An 18,959-nucleotide genomic window follows, 5' to 3' on the forward strand; every position below is an offset into this window, starting at 1 on the left:
AACATTACAAGAGTCACCTGAATGCATAAAATCTAAAAAAGGACTTACTGTATTATTTGCTTAAAAGTTAACTATAATTAAATGCTGCCACCTTGCAATAGAAAGGTAATAAAAGAGTAGTGTTGTCACACAAGAAAGGAGTTATTTCAGAGGATGCTAGCTGGAGCCTGCTGCTTATGCTACTCCCTCATAAAGAACTGGTTGCATTAAAAACATGAGTGAGCTTTATGAAATGATTTGCTTGCTTATATTTGGTTAAATCATTACCTCAAACCCATTTTGCACATCCAGTTGCATCTGAGTTTCTAAATAATGGAGGGAAACGACAGATGACCACCACCAAACACTGCAGATACGCTCTTTTCTTACCTCTTGGACTGTTGAGAGAGGCCTCGGATGCCTTTCCACCATCTCCACAGTGACTCTGGTCAAATGGAAGGCACTGATCACCTGTTCCTGCCACCACATCTGCATTTTTTGCCAGATCCTTTGTTTCTATGAGAGATTTTGCTTTGTAGACTTTTCTAGTGTTGGTATCTGACAAGTAAAGGGATTCTGACACTGGATCCACAGCCAAGTAATATTTATGTGCAGGGCTTGTACTAAAACAGAAGAGAAGAGCATTGTTGTTAAAATGATTTTATTTTTAATCTCTGTTCATGGTAGCATAACACTTCTGAAGACATCGGTTCAATGACTTGGAGATGACAAAGGCGTGAGACCAGCTTTAATGTAGGTCGCACAAGCTTTACCTACAAGGAAGGAATCAGTAGTAGTAGCAGAGCCTGACCAGCCAGCTACGTACCAGGTAGTGAGCTTATGCAGAGAGTGGTATATATGAAGCTAACTGGAGTGACTTCAGCTTAGTTATAACTATTACTCTCAAAATCAAGGTCATTTTTCTATACCTGTAAGTCCTAGTATTCTTTGCACTGAAAACAAATCTTCAACTTGCAGCAAAGGGAATCACAGACTGTTCTGCATGGGCACAAATACCCACTCTTGGTTATTTTTATCTGTTTCTAAACCTTAGGAAATATGGAGGTGTGAAATATGGTGTCTTAATTCATGCCGACTGTATTTGTCAGGAGCAAGGCAGAAGGCCAAACACTGTCAGTGCAACTAGGCATGAATTAATGCACCATAATTCATGCACTGAAGTGCCTTATTGAGATTATAAAATGTTATTTAAAAAAATATTTACATATGTTAATTTAATGGTGAGGATCATAAATTCTAATCAATGAACTGGGCTGCATCTTATTAACCAGTAAGGCTTTTGTTTCTTTGACTGGCAAGTTAATTTCCAGTTTGAGGCAATTGTCTAAGCACATGGCACACCACGTGAGTGTCCTGAGCCTGGTGACACTGCAGTGTAGCGCTGATTATAAAATTAAAAAAAATAAAAAAATTCAGATAGGTGTAGATTCTTTAAATCACACAGTTACTGAAACGGTGGGAGACAGACACAGGCAGAGTGGTGGCCAATGCCTGGCAGGGTGTTTTGGTGCTCAGACAGTATTTTTCTAATGCTGTGTTTCTCTGGCAAGAGGAGGAGATTTCAGACAGGCAGCTGGGCAAGACACTGCAGCATCCCCTGTAACTCTACATGGGAGTTCCCTACCTGCTTCACTGATTTACAAGATCAGCTGAAATCTTATTTCCATTTATAAGTGATAAAGCTAATTAATGCTGTACCATTGTAAATGTGATAGAGCTTAGGCCTATTTCTCTCAGTTCTCATTCTCCATCCAAAAAGGGAGAGAAGTTACTCAGCATCTCTGAGGACTGGGCCACAAGCTAGACTCGCTTAAATCTGCCCTTAGTCACAAACATCTATAAACGTCAGAAGGGGGAAATATAAGGAAAGAGAAATTCCTACAGTTGGGGAACCCATGTGAAACCCACTGTAAGGAAACAGGGAACGAGAGGACAGTGTACGCCGAAAGATGAACCAGAGGATGAGCTAAAAGCAATTAATACTAAATTACACATCACCAGTATTATAAAATTTTGTTTGTTGAAAACATTAAGAATAATTTGTGCTCTCTGGAGAGAGCTCAGAAGAGACTGGCCAGCCAGAAGATGACTTTTTAATAAAATACTTCTGTGGAAAAAGTTGCAAGAATTCTAGATGTTAAATAAACATTTTGTACATCATGCAGAAACTGCAGAGAACCAGGGGTCATTATGCACTGTCCTTGTAGACACATTTTCTGTCATACTTGTCATTACATTTAATAGAACAGCTGTTAGAGAACTCTTGATATTTATGCTTCAAGTTTTGCATACAAAAATGTTTAAATTTAAAGAGTATTAGTGAAATATGGAACACAATCAAATACTTGCTGTCTTTGCAGAAGTTTCCAATCAAATCTAAATCTGAGGGTTTTTTTTAAATTAGCCTATTAAAAACTATCAAGTAGGATAGGATTTACATGAATTTTTCCAGACAAGTTAATCTTGTCCTGTAGTAATTTTTTCCCCTCTAACCTCAAAGCCTAGCTTTTATTTTTACCAGTTATTAAACAGGTTTGTTATTTCTTATTAAAATCTTGATGACAAGAAAAACAAATAGGATAAATTGTTTTTAAACAGACAAAAATAAGATCAGTGGCCTTCTCTGATTACCGGTCTCCAAACACTGTCCCTTTTTACACAGTCAGTAAAAATAACCATTTTTCCCTGCTCTTTTGGAAACTAAAAGTTGCGTCGAAGAATTGGATTTTGAAGTCTTTTCCTGCGTGGATTGTCATGAGCCTCTGACACCTTTTAGTTGCTGCTTCCACATGTTTCTTTGAGCATCCTAGAATATTCCACCATGACTATGGCCTTGATAGCCTCAAAAGAACTGCATACAGGGGGCTGCTGAATACTCCCCCATAACCTCAAAGACTATATTTACTTGAAGTGATCTCCTCCAATTTTCCACAGATTTCACGTGGACAGAATACTGACTGAGGCACTCATTACTGTAATTAATAGGGCTGGGTACTTCAGTAGTGTCACAATTTGTTTTAATTCAGGTTTAAGTTCACCTCAAGAAACTAGTACTACTGATCAGATATTAAAAAAATTCTACTTTACAAAAGAAACCCCTGAATTCAAAACCTGACTCATGTCCTGAATGCATTACAAAGTAAGTTCCATGTGCTGCTTTTCTTTAGTTTACAAAGATACTGGGCAGTTTAGCATGAAGGTAAATGGAAACAATCCTTCAGTTAAAAAACAGAACCTTGCATTTACCAATTAGGAAATATTCTTTAAATTTTCATTGAAAAATGTATGAGATGTGACATCATCTGTAAGTAGGCTGACAAATATTCTATGGTATGCAAGAGCATTCTTGTGGCTAAAGTGAGTAATTCTGACCATCCTGCAAGCAAGCTTTAAGTCTACACTCTTTTCCTACTATGCCACGAAGTTATCAGCTTAGGCTGTACCAGTGCTGGTTTATTTATCTCATTTAAGTACTGAAACGCTAAGAAGTTTGTTTCTAAGGATACAGAGTGCCTTGTTATCTCTTTCTAGCCTGCAATGTCTTTTCTGCAGCTGGATTGTTATAACCAACTCCCTCACCGTCTGTCGCAGACGCCTAATGTGCAATGTTCATTCTTTTAAAGAAATCCCTACACTGCAACGCCAAAATACTCACTGGAAAGGGGGGAAGCCACTTGCCTTTGCTTTAGCTGGAGAAGCAAGGACTGAGCTTTGACACAGAGTCCTCAGTTCTGGGGCCTGCTGTGGATCCTCTGTAACTGTGGCAGATTTTAAAATTTGCAGTAGAACTGCTAAAGTACAGTCCTCTTACGTGACTCTGAAGCCTTTTTTATTATTTCTTTGTTGCTAAAACTCCAGTTTTCTTGGCTGGCTGTATCTATGATCATTTAAACACCATGTGAAATGCATACAACAGCTATGAAATGCATTCCCAGCTTTCGAGTTTAAACTTCTCCACCTCTGCTTGGTGATCAGCAAACTGATTTTTAGAGGGAGACTTCATTCCTTCAAAGGGAACAAATCAAACCTACTTTACAATAAACAAAGGTGAATTTGGTTAACATTTGTATTTATTAAATTCAGAGTGTTTCTCTACATCCAGACTTCTAAAAAGACTTTTGTAAGACTGTGTCCTCGAATGGGATTCACATACTACCGTTACTGTGCTTTACTTACCTGTGCCTTGTGTCTCTATTCCTAGTAAGACAGATCAATACAGGTTTCAAAAAAAAAAAAGGAAAGAAAAGAAAAAGACAATAAATGTTAGTCTTCAATGAAACTGTATTCTTTGCCTAACTGCTCACAGAACTCAATCCAAATAACAACGTTGTCAAGTTAATTCTGGACAATCAACATACAACGTCATCAGCAGCAATGTTAGCTAGTTGGAGATTCACGAGCATTAAGTAAGAGAAATTTAGTGTATCAGTGTCTGAAATCTTTCCTGCCTTCCCCTCTGGCCCTGAAAGAGAATGAGAAGCTGGACTCATAATTACAGGGGAGTTGTTAATGAGTGCCCAGGCCCAGCCTGAGTCATGTCAGTCTGCAATGCCAGGTTTGCTCTTGTCTGCTTAAACTCAAGTCATATCTTCTGTTTCACGAGGAACAATTAACAAACTAATTGTATTAATTTTAAACATTGTAAGTCTATCTTCAGCTTCATAATTCTGTGGCCTGATGTGATAGCACACATATTTGCTACTGAGTTACTGGGTTTTCTTCAAAAATACACTTCATGGAATATTTTAACTATTTTGAGAAAACACATGAAAAAATCTCACAGGAAGAAAAATTAGCTCTATTAACTCTGCACAGTGCAGAAATTCATTACGCAAAACCTGTTCTAAAGGCCACGTAAGATGCCCTTTTTAACTGGTGACTTTAAAGTAAGTGTACGTGTTCTGATGAGTTTGTTCGACAATTGTTAAGACATACACTCCCAAGGCAATTAAATGTGTCTGCTCCTTTAAGTCACAAGTGAAAAAAGGCTCATCGTAGTTTTCATAGGTATATCATAGCCAGGATAATGAACAGTAACCGGAGAAAGCTAATAATTTTTTTACCTTAATTCTAATATACCAATTGAGTTTCCAGAGGGAAAGATCCGCCTGACAAAATTGAAGTCACCAATATACACACTACCATCAGGACCAGAAGCAAGAGCAACAGGGGCAAAGAGTTTGCTGTTGAGCGCAAGACCATTGCAGGTGGAGCACGACACGCTTCTCTGGTGTCCGTTGCCCATCACAGTTGAGATGACTGGAGGCTGCTGGGAAATGAACAGGTTTTCACCATTTCCTTTGTGTAAAATTCCTAAGGGAAGGGGAGGCAGAAAACAGAGACAAAAAAAAGCAAATGTGTATCATTTAAACTATTCTGGAGTTTTGGATTATGCAATACTCTAGAAAATCAGATGACAAAAACTGCAACAAACATTGAATCTTTTAAAGACTGTCACAGAATTCCACTAATCTCTTCCAATTTTGTTCAGTCCCATGCTTCACCATCACCATTTTGTCGATTAGTGGTTAGTGGCTATTTTAAAAGCCAACATCATGAGGTGAACTCATGGTTGGTTAATGCTCTAACAAATTGACTGCTAATTGCAGTGCTATCTGATTTCTTGGGGATTACTACTTCAATATTCATTTTATTCATAAATTTTTATTAGGTAGCAGAGGAATTTCTTAGGCAGTTTGAATATTTAATTAAAGGAGATTAATAGCGGGACTACTATGTATTTTTCACAACAGAGCACTGAGTGGCAGTACAAAATCAATATTCAAATTTAAATGCGAGTCCTTCATGGTATATAAAAATGGTGCCAAGTGCAGCAAAGCCAAGTCAAGGAGTAATTCTGAGGCACAAGTGAATTTCTTACCAGCAGGAATAAATTAAGTTCTGCCACGAAGTTTAAAACAACTTTCCAGCGTGTTAGTATTTAGTAGCTCTGCAGCAGATGTTATTGAAAGTCTTCCCAGTTACTAGGCTGGTGATACCAGAACCAGTACAAACATATTTTACCAAGTTGATAGCTGCAGTGGTTTTTCTTTGTTTTGCTTTTGTTTTTTATTAACAATGTGGTAATACAGTTAAGAAGTACCTTTAAAATTACATGTTACTGTAAGATTTTGGCAATTTCTGAATGGAAGATAGGTATTCTTTTAGATCATGGTCCCAAAATCTCCTATTTCCCTTGGAAAGCCCATCAGAAAAGTGGCACAATTAAAGGAATAAACACAAGGGAATATACTTTCTGGAGGACTCTTACACTGGGAAATAAGCATAGTTAGATACTGCAAGAAGTACATGTTGAGACACACCCAAATTTTTCCAAATTACAGCAAACGTATTTATGTACTGTCTCTATCAACCTTTGTCAAACTATTTTTTTGTGGCTTTTAGATAAGTCTGAAGCTAAAACTCTCCTTGGAAATTACTGAGTGTTGCCATAGCTATTTTGAAGGGAATTATATTTTTAAAAAATTATTTCAGAACAGCAAGGAGCAGAATACATATATATGTTTGAACACTGGCTTAAAAAAAGCATCTTGGAAATACAACACTAAAATTAATGGCAATATACTCCCTTATGCACCAGATAAAAATACTACTAAAATGAAGATGCTGCCCTTTGTCTGAAATTAACAATGTAAAGGTAATATTTCAACTGCCTCATACAAATGCCAGTAAATAATTAGGACTCTGGAGGATATGTTTTGCTGTCAATAAATGTAAGAATGTGCTTAATTTCAGGCTTTTGAGCTGCTGCTTTAATTTTAGTTGGTACTGTGTTGCACTGGGGCTGAAATTACCGTAAAGCATAAAGCCCCTGTAAAATTATCCCTCCTTCCCCCAGATAAATAAATATGGAATCAATACACTTGCCCATCAGAAGAAAAAATTAATCCAAAGAATACTCTGAAAAAATCGGTTAACAGCACATTCATTTGTATTCATGAGGTATAGGTGTCTTTAAAAGGACTCTATACAGGAACTAGCATTTGTAGTATGTGTTCTCTTCTTGATTATGAGAAATGCCCTGAAGATCTTCCAAACCCACCAAAACCTTTGTGTTAGAAAACATTAAACTCTACTCATGTCACAACTTAGAAGTGATCAATCCTCTAAACTAGAGGAGGGTGTGTGTGTGGGAGAAGTGGGAAAAGAGCCGTTTAGTATAGCTAAGACAGGATGTGATCCTTTGTTAACCTAATGGTCATATTGATGTAAAACCATACACATTTAAAAAGCCTGAGTTTCCAGCGGCAGCCACATTGGAATAATATATGTTATTTCACATCTATGCTGCTGGAATTGGACATCTTTGTTTTCCTTCTTTTTTTTTTTTTTAAAGATACTTATATCTGGCAATAGAACAGAGCTTTTTCTTGCTCTGCTTTCTGCATGTCAATACTTGTACCTCCACAGCTTCAACTGTCCTACGAAATGCAATCCTGCAAAATTGCATCTATTTATTTTTACAACTTTTCTGTTGTACTTAGTTATGAATAGCCTTAATGGGGAGGGAGGTAAGTGTATCCCATCTGCCCTGTCTTTGAAGAGAGAAGTTGTGCACAGCAGCAGACCTGCTGGAAGCCAAGGCTTAGTGGATGAAGTTAGATATAAGCTCTTCAGGACTAGTTAACTAACAAAACAGACTGCTTCTAGTTTTAGTTTGAAAACAAAATTGTAATTTACAATGGAGAATTTTTAGAAAGACATTTACGTTATATTCCAATGCTATTTCTGTAGTTAATCCAGTGACAGTGTTTCAAAAACAGATGCAAGCTTCATGCTTCTATAGAGAGCAGCTCTTCACACATACAGAGGGAATGCTTTAATTAAAAGTGAAAAATCTTAATATATTCATATTCAAGAAGGCTACTCATGCTTTTCATTTCACTCACGGTGGCATGGAGATAAGTCTGAAATGTATAATTCTAAGTCTGAATCACATTCTTGTCCTTATTTAAAGTACATTTTATATATCTGAAATGGAAGAGCAGTTCACTATTTTCTAGATAAAACCAGAAGCACACTTGCTATTTTTATCCTTTTGGTTAACACAGTTCATTATTTGGTTTTGTTGATTTACAGGCTGCTCTGTTAGGTGAGCACTAGCACAATGATTATAGGAATTTCTTTTCTGCTCCTGCTTTCCTAGTTCTTATATATGAGGCAGGTGTGCATGCTCAAAGCCCATTATAATCACAGGAAACATCTGAGACACCACTGAGCTCTGGCTGGGCTTTGTCATCCTCAGTGGAGATGCTCTCACATGAGACAGCAACAGAAAAGGACCCACTGATTTCAAGTCAGATGCGCTTATGCCCTCCCCTCCCCAGGTTGTGTCTCTGTGAGTAATGGATAAAGATGTTTAGCAGCTTCCCCTTGCCTTCAGCCTTGACCGTGTCCAGCACAGTGAGAACATGCGAGGAAGAGGAGCAGGGATAAGAAGCTGCCCATTCCCCATCCTTGTTATTGGGCTGGGGTAGCAGGCACAGCCTGGATGATTTCAGAGGAGGTGTGTGTGGTGGACAGGTCAGTGCTCTGGTGTCCTCAGCCACACAGCTGAGACAGGGCCAGGAAGCAATTTGTCACCATCTACCCCGTGCTCAGGAAAGCAATGATTTATCTCCACTCTGGTTATAATTGTATACTTTACAAAATCTCAGAACGTGTTAGTGCCTATGGGGTGAATTATAGTAGTAACCACTGCAGTTAGCAGATAGTCATATAAATTGGAGTTACTGCCAGCAATTTAGACTTGAAATTAAACTATGCAAGTGGTAAATTGGCACTAAGGAGTAGACTATGGGGCTCACAGTTGGGGGCTGAGCTGACTGAGGTCAGATTTCTCTTTGTGTTAAATGTCAATAGCTGGCATTTAAAAGAGACAATCTATACAAACCAATAAGACAGGGTATGAAAGAACCGCTGTTTAAAATGTCAAACTATTTTAAATCAAAACAGAAATCCAGATAATTTACAAACTAAATCTGACCTTTTGTATGTGGAATATTTATACTGTAGCTGCGCATTCAACAACAGAACTTGTAAAAACCTGACAGCCATACATCTGTGCATGAATCTTCATTAACAGAAGTTTGCAGATGGAAATAGATTTTAGTGGACAGACTCTCAGCTGGAGCAAATTGAGAGAACTTTACTGAATCCAATAGTCTGCTGATTTATAAGTGCTGAAATCTGACCCCAGGTTTCTCTTCCCCTGGACAGCGAGATATCTATTTACTGGCAAAATTTTATTTTTCTAGTTACCATAATTTATTTACAAGTATTGTTTTAATAATTTAATCCCACTAATTCCCATTATAGTTACTAAACTAGGAAAAGAAAAACACCAGGAATAAAACAAAAGCAATAAGAAAACAGATTCAAGTCTCCATGCTTGAAGAATCTCTATGCAGGGTTAATGTTAAGACACCAAAAACATTTACAGGTTTTTTTCTAATACTTCAAAACGTGCTGGATTGCTTATCCTGAAGGGTAACTTACTGTGCTTCTCCACAGAGTGGGCAGACACAAAAGCTTCTGCGTACGGCCTGGCAGCGAGGCTTCGGGAGTGCTACCTCTCACTCAGCTGGTCTGTTCTCCTGCACAGTTTGTCTCCCTGATGCTGTGATGCTACTAATCAGTGTTAGTCATGGGATGAACTTGGGGTGTAGACACTTCACTGAGAATATAACACTCTATAAACTGACCTAAAAGGTGGTACTTCTGTACTAAGTGTGAGAGCGAACGTAAATTAGTATGCCCTTTTTCCATCTGAGTGACCAAACCTTTTAGTGATCAGGAGTTAGTGATATTAGCGTTTAATACCTGGGAGCCAGAACACTAAAAGTATCCTTTCAGATGGCATTTACAGTTCAGTCCTCAATAAACGACAGTGCACATTTAAACAAAGAGGATTACACATTAGGAAGTGTAATGCTTAAAATCTGAACAATTAATTCCTTTAAAATTTGTATTCTTCTTCTGCATGGCCAGTTAATAAAGAAAGGACTTACCACTTTGTGGATTTAATACGTGGTGTTTGTTTATAGACCAGCCTCCGAGATTTGAAGCATCCATTTCAAAGCCTTGAAGGATTACTGTTCTCTTCTCCCACAGAATAAAATCAGGACATGTTTCATATTCATATCCCACCGACACTGCAAACAAATAATTAGAGATCTATCAGTCTACCTTTTCCTCTGTGAACTACTAGGTAGTTTTTCATTCCAGGTTTTGATATTAATCTGCCAAGTAATGATGCCACTAATTTTCCTCTGCCTGATTGCTATTGTTGAATAGTATTTTTTTCAGAAAGGGTTTTAAGAGATTAGTATGTTATTACAGCTATAGTTACTACTGTTTCAAAGGAGAAAAATTTCTGTTCTATCAGTTATTGATTTCTTAAGAGTATAAAGCTCCTCCAATGACTCCTGACTTGATTCTTTATTGCATTTCTGCTAATTACCAGAATAATAGCTTAAATAGAAAAAAAAAGGCATGTTAAAACAAATGGAGCTTAATTGGTTTGCTAATTGTAAAAATTGTAGTTAGGCAGAAATAGATTGCCAAGCTGAAAATTTCTAGAATTAAACATTTATCTTAACAGGCTTTCACATCTTATGGCTCCACTCAACAGCTGGCCAAAATACCTGCTGAAAATCTTGTATTTCCCTAAGGATGGTGGTTTTTGGGGGGCACTCAAACTGACCAAAAAAACCCCCTTCCCTTTAGTACTTCAGCAAAACAAAAAAAACCTCTTCAAAATGTTATTTTGGTGTCTCTAATATACCACACTTTTTTTTTTAAAGTTATTTATCTCCTCTAGTTAATCTTTTTAGAATTCAGTGCAACTCATTCATAAAAGAAGAATTTTATTTTGACACCAAATCCCAAAATTTGATCTAGGGAATATTGAGAGCCATATATATGAGCCTTTCCAAAATAAAAATGTCTTTAAAAATATTTTAATATACAGAATAAAAAAATATTTTAAAAACCACAGTTTTCTGACATTTTCAATATTTTCTCCTCACTTTTTCTGTGTAGCAGCTTTAGGTACATTTTACTTGAACCATAGATAGTTTTAATACCATCTAAATTCCATTACTGGACGCCATCAAAGTATTTTGACCAGCTATACCAGGGAGCATTTGTGTTTGTAAGATGAATGTTTTATGGCAAACTGAAAGCTGTTCCTTGCAGCAAATTCACTTAGAGCTGCTTCATCATTTTAGCAGAAAGAACCTGCTTTTGCAGCTAAACTCTGACTTGTAAAAATCACATCTCCTTAAGTACTGTAAATATTGTATGTTTCAAACATTATAGGTTTCAGTCTGAGGGTCCAGAAGCCACTCTTTCCAATTTTTCTGTTACAGGAGCTCTTATGACTAACATCAATGCTTCTGGGTAACTCCCTGGGCTTAGTGCCCAAGTGTGGGCATGGAGCTTCTTCCAGAGCAGCCACATCCTGTGCTGAGATGAACCATCACGGTTCAGTAACCGAACACGCTATTTTCTAGGTGTTAATGCAGAGAGAAGATAAAGGGCAGATTTTTCCTATGAAGCAACCTCACACTTGCCACCTACACGTTAGCATCTTTTACTCCATTCATGCACTTAACACGTTCAATCCTGGGTCAGACATGTATACTTGAAAACAGTACAGACCTATAACCCGAATTCACTCAGCCTTGCTCAGTGAACCATTACAGACCCACAGGACAGTTCATCAGCTGCTGGAAGGTACCACGCTGATATCTGGGTCAAGGGAGGTATAACAATTTGCACCATCTGAGAATCTGTGCCAATGGATCCACAGTGGCACATTTACCAGGACTGTAGCTAACACTGTAAAGCGTTTGCTATTCCCTGCCTATAGCTGATATTTCTGAGCTGCCAAATACCCCCCAGTGCTTATCATCCCCTTTCTTAAAAGTTCATTGTTCTCTGCTCTCATAGTTATTGCATCTAGCTGCCTTTTTGTCCCTTCTCATCAGTAAGAGACACGTGGACACACGCTCACTCTGTGTGTGTGTATAACTGTGTTTCTATGTATACTTACACATATTTATGAAAGATGTCTATACTCCAAAAAAGAATATCTGTGTAATCTTAAAGCAGGGTCCCCTAAAACATCTAACTGGAGGCACAGATGTGGCATCCATGAAAATTTCCTGTCAATCGTTTTGCAAGCAAAGCAATCAAAGCAAAGCATAACAATTGTAAAGACAACCAAGTGACTGCAGTGCCACTTGAAAAAGAAGTACTTTGTTACTGGCAGGTTTTGCAAAATATAATTTTGGAAATGAAATGACAATTTCAGTCAGCTTGCCCTCATTGTGGGGTGTTATTTTCTAGTCAGATTAATTTATAGCCCTTTTTTTGAGGTGACTGAGATTTCACTCCGTGAAGGAGAACTGTAGTGACAATATTTTTTGGACACTAACAGCCAGCAAGTACAGCTCTTTGCAGTCTCAAAATGGATTTCCAAAAGATTTACTGAAATCATCTGTATCAAAAATCTATTCTTTTCACGTAACCATTTAGAAGAAAGAACAATAATTTGCTAGTAGTGCCAGCATATCATAGTTTGGCTGCTGCCAAAATACAGGTAAGAAATGAACGACACTATTAAACAGGACAATAACCTCTACTTCAACCTCTCCTGAAATATTTGTCCTTATCATCATCTTACTTCTTCAAACAACAGATATAATGAACTCAACCAAAGAAACAAGTAATAAACAGAGAAGAGCTAAGACTGTTTTGCTTGAGAGCTGGTTTATATTCGTACCCTTGCACACCATTTCATGCTGCTGTGTGAGCTGCAAGGGCTTGCAGGAGTAAGACTGAGCATGTATGGAGTTACACAGGAGCATTTATTGAGGTTTCTACTGAAATTCTTCCTTTTCCTATGTTAAATTACAAGGGGACATACAGCCTACCACCAAGGTTTTGCGTGTCAACCTCCACATGATGTTTTTTCATTCAGAATAAAGAATGTTACTTTGTAATGTTTGAGAAAATGGCCTCCTGTTCAGAACTTGGGGACTAGACAAACATCAGCAAACATTTCTCCAACAAATTTAAACAGAACCACTTGTGTGTGGAAATATGCTCAAAAAGTCTTCTTTTCTGTAACTGGTTATGTGATCATTGCTGTCAATAACTCAGAAGAAAAATAAAGATGTTTATAGTATTTATAAAACCAAAAGCAGATGGTTATATTCCTGAGTTCCAGGACTTCAACCTGCTGCAATTTAATTTAATTAAAATGAAAACTCAACAGAAGGCATTATTAAATATTGGTAATATACTGGCAGAGAAATTCTTTTGACAAAAATTCATATAATGGATGCATATAAAGGTCCCTGAGTACTACAGTGTGTCAAATTAAATAAAGCTTTATTGGAATCTAACATAGCATGCTAACAATACACTTAAAATAGAAAGATTTTTGCTTCTATTTTGCAAGAAGCATAATTAAACTAAACTTTAAGAAAAAAAATTATGCACCACTTAATAATTTAAAATTTGTTATCCAGCATTATTGCATAAGCTTTATTCATATTTAAACATATTACACTCATCTACTTCTAATTTGGGAATCTGTAACTACAGTATAATTTCATAAGATGTTATGTATTTGATTTAAATTGTTGATATATACTGGACTTCATTATTATCAGGAGACTCTCAAATGATGCAGAGGGAGCAGGTGGCACACTCAGTGCTCCCTCTCACACACGTTAGTGTCACTGAGCAGTGACACACTCGGAATACAGGGCATGTGGAGCCGTGCTGAGGAAAGCCCCAGGTGGCACCCGTGACCTGTCTGGCTGACCACCCATGGGAGTGCCAAAGGGCACACTGGAATTTTTGTCATTTCTAGATTTTCACAAATATGTGTAAGTGACCCATTTAATAGCTTTCCTCACTGCAAAACACTAGCAGGAATCTCTATCTGCCCTGGGCTAGGGCTGATCTCCCCCCCTTACAAAGAGGTTTCATGAGACAGATGGGCCTAAAAGGGGACCCAAGGACGTGTCAGTGCCAGCACCTGACTGACCCCTTCAAAACGTTGTCCACCTTCCTGCAGATGCGAGCCAGATGTGGTAGATCAGATGCAGATATGATGATGCAGCAATTCAGGTAAGGGTGGAGGGCGTGATCACTTTAGGCCAATGTAAAGCCTGAGCTGCAACACCTTGCGTGAAGGGTGGAGTTTTGATCACTTTAGGCCAATGTAAAGCCTGAGCTGCAATTCAGGTAAGGGTGGAGTTTTGATCACTTTAGGCCAATGTAAAGCCTGAGCTGCAATTGGAATGAGAAGACCTATGCTACTGCGCTAGCATTGATAGCAGATCAGGAAACTAATGAAGCTGAAAATTTATCACTTATTTTCTGGTTGCTTCAGTTTTCAGCTGAATTTGTTCCTGATCTGGCTCATTTAATGATCAAATGAATGTGAGTGGTGGCCCAGGGGTAAGGAGAGAACGTGGGAACGTCCCTCCTGGCAGCAGCCTGCAGTTGTATCTGTTGAAGTAGACTGTGGGACCACAGCCCTGGAATAAGCTCCTTATTTTCTGATATGAGCACTGCATGATGTAAATCATACCCCATATTTCGTTCTCATAACCCTTTGTGGACACCAGTGGCTATGTCTGCATCATTCTCTAAGTAGAAATGACTAGGAAAGTGCAATAACCCTCCTTCCTCCCATCACCTCTGCAGGCAGCTGTCTCACAGAGCACCTGGCTGGGAGCACAGAATAACAGAGTCAGGCACTGGATGCTCTGGAAGTTGCAGGGCTTGCACAGCCAGGATGGCACCTTTTGCCTTTGCACGGGCCAATTTGCAAAGTGTCCTTTACAAGCACACTGCTCGTAAGGACAATGCAGCAGGTCCTGAGGAGAGCTTCTGGCTTCCCCTTCAGAACAACATTTCAATATAGGGAATGAGGCATATTCCTCGTGAGGGTATATGGCTCCGTGTAGCCCTTGCTATTCTTGTTTTATAGCCTGATCCTGCCAATGCTGCTTGCTATAATTCCCCTGACTGTAAAAGCAAAACAGAACTGCTAAGGAAGTGAATAGGGCTTATTCACAATACTAAGCTTTGCCGGTAAGGTAAATAATCTTAATGGAAAGTATCAATAAGATTAGTCCATTAAGCAACATAACCCCAAATTCAATTAAAAAACAGCAAGACTTTTAAAAACCAAATCATCAAATTAATGGAAAAAAAAAAGGCTAGCTAAATAAAATCTCTTTGCACAGACATCTCTTCTGCAGCGATTCTCAGACTAGCTGCTTGTGCTGCTTGGTAAAGAAAGCCTATGAAACATGATGATTTTCATATAAACATCTTTAAACAACAAATCAAGAAGTTTTAACTGTTGGGAACATGAAATGTAGTAAGAAAGGATGCCTAAAAGTTAGAATTTTGTAAACCTCAAGTGGAAATGACATTTTAAATGTCACAGCCAAAAAATGACAGAAACAATGACACACCAAAGGTCATATTCAAAGTAACATTCAAAAACAAAGACAGCTGAATATAATGCCGTTAGTACATAACCGTTCTCCGAGGGAAAAGGGGATTTTCAAATTGATTAAATTAGAAAGATGACATTGGAAGAACAAGAAAATAAATGTTCATAGGAAATCGTACGAGTCACTTTAGCTAAAAAGGCATTTGATTTAAAAGAACGTAACCGCAGCAACAAAATTTATAAGCTATATTTTCCTAGCTTGATGTTTGTGAGCACTTCTGCTTGCATCAAGGTGATTCCACATACCCATAGCCTCGGCCAGACCAGAAACCTTCTGTCCATATATATCTGTCTTATTCCAGGCAAACGTGTAGACCAAATTGGCTGCAGCAGGAAACCATTTCTGAAGCAGACGTCCTTCAACAGCAACTATCAGATGGACTTTTGTCATTCCAGAAGGGATGGCTGTGTGTGTCAAAATAATGCGCAGCAAAGTTTTATACCCTGGTGTTCGACTGCTGAGGTAACTCAGCTTCACAAAACTTGAAGGAATTGGGATTTCCTCTTGGACCACCTTGGAAAAAACCACATCATTACATGTATAACCAAGAAAAATGCAAAATTATAACAATAACAGCAGGTGCTTGTTTTACATTTCGCAGTCATGATGTAAACATGGTACCACTTAAAACACTGATGCTCGTCTGTGTTTATTTCAGCAATGCAGTAATCAGGCATATTACAAAATGTCTAACACCAGAAACTGCTTGGCCAACTTACCAGGTGGCAGTCTCTCTATTTTGATAAAGAGCCTCTTCCTCCAGTGCTTTATTCTTATCTACCAATGGGCAAATACGATCTCTGGGGACATATTCACACACCAGAGCTCTACAGCTTTACCTTGGCTTTATTATTTGGTTTACTTAATGCGTGTTCTTAACCAGAATACAATTAAAACCTGTTTTAAATGTGCACACACTTCACATATTACATCATGATTTCAAGGTACTATCCTGCTTTGGAGGCAATGACTCCAACTTGGGGAGGGCTAAGGAAGAAAGCAAACCTTCCTGCTAAACCATCTTCTGTGCAGGAACGCTGGCAGTGAGGCCGAGCTCTGGAAAGAAGGGACATGGTGTATGAAGGCACGGCGTAAGGAACTTAACGAGCTGTCTGGGGACAGGCAGCAGGGAAGAGGAAGCAGGCTGGGCATCAGTCACCCAGCTGACAGGTGAGTCCCTGGGGTGCGCAGCGGAGCTCACATCCACGGCTCCGCTCTCAGCGCCGCTGTCTGACTCTCTTGGATTAAAGCTGGCTCAGACATGCCCACTGTGGGGTAGGATCAGTTCCTGGCTGCAATGAAGATAAGCCCTCAGCAGCTAGAGGGACTGCAGAGACTGCGAGCTTCTGAGGGGAAAAAATTAAAAAAAAAAGGAACTTGGCCTTGACCTTTTGAGTGATGCGGGCCTTCAAGCTACAAACGGGGATTTAGCTCTTGCCATCTCTTGAGAAAAAGGAGCTCTCCTGGCGCTGTGAGGAGGAGCAGGCAAGAGAAGAGAGCAGCTTCTTGGAGGATGCCACCACAGTCACCCAAAAGCCACTGAAAACTAGGCTGTGCTTAATAAAGCTAATTATTTTAGTGTATGTCTGTAATAATAAGCCAACCTGTCACAATGTTAAATTTGTCAAGCTTGGAAAAATACAAACTGTTTTGTTTATATTCCCCAGTTTTTCAATTTTTTTTTTGTTTAACAAGAGATTACTTCACTTTCAAAACAATTTTATTTACACATTGCAACAGTATGACTGTCATAGGATTGCTGCAGTACAGCTGGAGGCCTGCCAGCACTTGTCGTTTTGACATATGAAATGTAGTGTTGCCAGGGAAATCCTGCTCCCTTTATTGTTCTGATTTGCAGTGTTCCCCTTCTTTCCTGCTGACAACCCAGCTGCCCCCTCTGTCATACATCTGACATCTCTTCTCATTTTTTAATAGAAAAGCAGGAAGAAATATTCATACATTAATACATGCTAATATATCTCCTTCTCCTATTATTCTGGGTTACTTTTTGTTCATTTCTCAGTACTGTACAATGAAACTTCACGCTCTAAGGACCCTCCAATGACAAAAAAGGACTGGGGGCAGTTTCTCTCCGAGTAGACTGCATCTTTGGTTACCTCACTGTTTAAAGACCCAGGAAGACCTCACGTGGAGTAATGTGACCCAGTTTTCTCTTACTAGTGCCCATCAGTTATTCTTAATTTATGTTCATTAGTTTCACTTAGTATGTTCTGTGAAGCAACACTATGTCCATCAACTGGCTGAAACACCATAATGTTTTGAATAGTTATGGAGAAGTTTAGACACAATTGAGTTCAATCCAATATTTTTTACATGTAGAATAAAGGCCCTCAATCTGCAGCAACACTTTTAGGAGAAAAAGAGAAAAGGTTGGAAATATTTATGTCTATTTGTATTCGTCTAATATGTATATTTAGGTAGCCTCCAAAATATTTTCCAGACTTGCCCAGTGAAATTTAAAGAGAACTCCAAAAAGTCCTTATTGCTTGACCTCTAACTGCTCTAACTGCTCAAAACCATAATAAAATTATGGAGGTTAACATGATCTGAAACCCACGTAGTTGTATTTTGTTGGGTGTTTGACTCATACAATTTCTTTTAAGTCCCAAATAAAAGAACAGTTAAATAGATCCTAAAGATCATGTTAAAATTGCTCTACTGTGGAAAGTAGTGAAAAAACAGAAGCTAAAATACAGCTGGAGATGCCATCATAACATCCCCAGGAGCCTTCAAAGCACCTCAGGTCATGTCTCATGATGTATGGGGAAGTTGTACTATTTATCTGTAACCTAGGAATGGTTTGGTGCATCACTGTAAATAAATCAGGATTTCAATAGTAAGTCATGTTAGGACTCCCCATTTTTTTCCACTTGGAAGTAAGAAATACAGCACCTTAAAATATTAACAATAAATAAATAAATAGAAAAGACAAACGCATCTCCTGAAACAGTACTAAAGAGATATGCATTGGTGTTATTCTGACAAGTGAATAACACCACAGCAGTTGATTGTTCACTATTTGGTATCATCTTCTAAAATTGTCTAGAACTTGCTCTGCATCTGAACTGGAAGTCTTTTCATTACCTGTAGCTCCGGAATAACGGTTCCTCTTTCAGGACAGGACCCTCCAAATGCTGTCAAGGGTGAAGGGAGTACAATTGGATTAGGGCTGACAAAAGTACTGATGTCACAAGATGGTGTGTCTGATTCTGTTCTTTGCATTACAACTTTGTCTACGATGATAAATCTATTCCAAGGCAACCAAAGTGTTCTTTTTTCAGATATGAAAGGAGATCTGTCAAAAACTAGAGTGACAGAGATGCCTCCAACAGCCACAAGGTCAAAACTGGAAAAGAGAAAACAAAA

At 38.4% G+C, this 18,959-nt stretch overlaps 1 protein-coding gene across 3 annotated transcripts in view; it reads right to left on the minus strand.

The window, feature by feature from the left end:
• TENM1 (teneurin transmembrane protein 1) overlaps window positions 1–18,959 on the minus strand; it is a 344,428-nt gene that overhangs the window by 61,021 nt on the left and 264,448 nt on the right. For all 3 annotated transcript variants that reach the window (XM_014955291.1, XM_014955289.1, XM_014955290.1), the window contains 6 exons: window positions 18,678–18,939; window positions 15,818–16,085; window positions 10,032–10,175; window positions 5,064–5,313; window positions 4,177–4,197; window positions 370–602 (listed from right to left, as the gene is read on the minus strand). In XM_014955291.1, coding sequence (XP_014810777.1) covers window positions 370–602; window positions 4,177–4,197; window positions 5,064–5,313; window positions 10,032–10,175; window positions 15,818–16,085; window positions 18,678–18,939 — 1,178 coding nt within the window. The remainder of the gene's footprint in view (window positions 1–369; window positions 603–4,176; window positions 4,198–5,063; window positions 5,314–10,031; window positions 10,176–15,817; window positions 16,086–18,677; window positions 18,940–18,959) is intronic.

This window comes from Calidris pugnax, unplaced genomic scaffold, assembly GCF_001431845.1.
Source record: "Calidris pugnax isolate Ruff unplaced genomic scaffold, ASM143184v1 scaffold38, whole genome shotgun sequence".
Taxonomy (NCBI): Eukaryota; Metazoa; Chordata; class Aves; order Charadriiformes; family Scolopacidae; genus Calidris; species Calidris pugnax.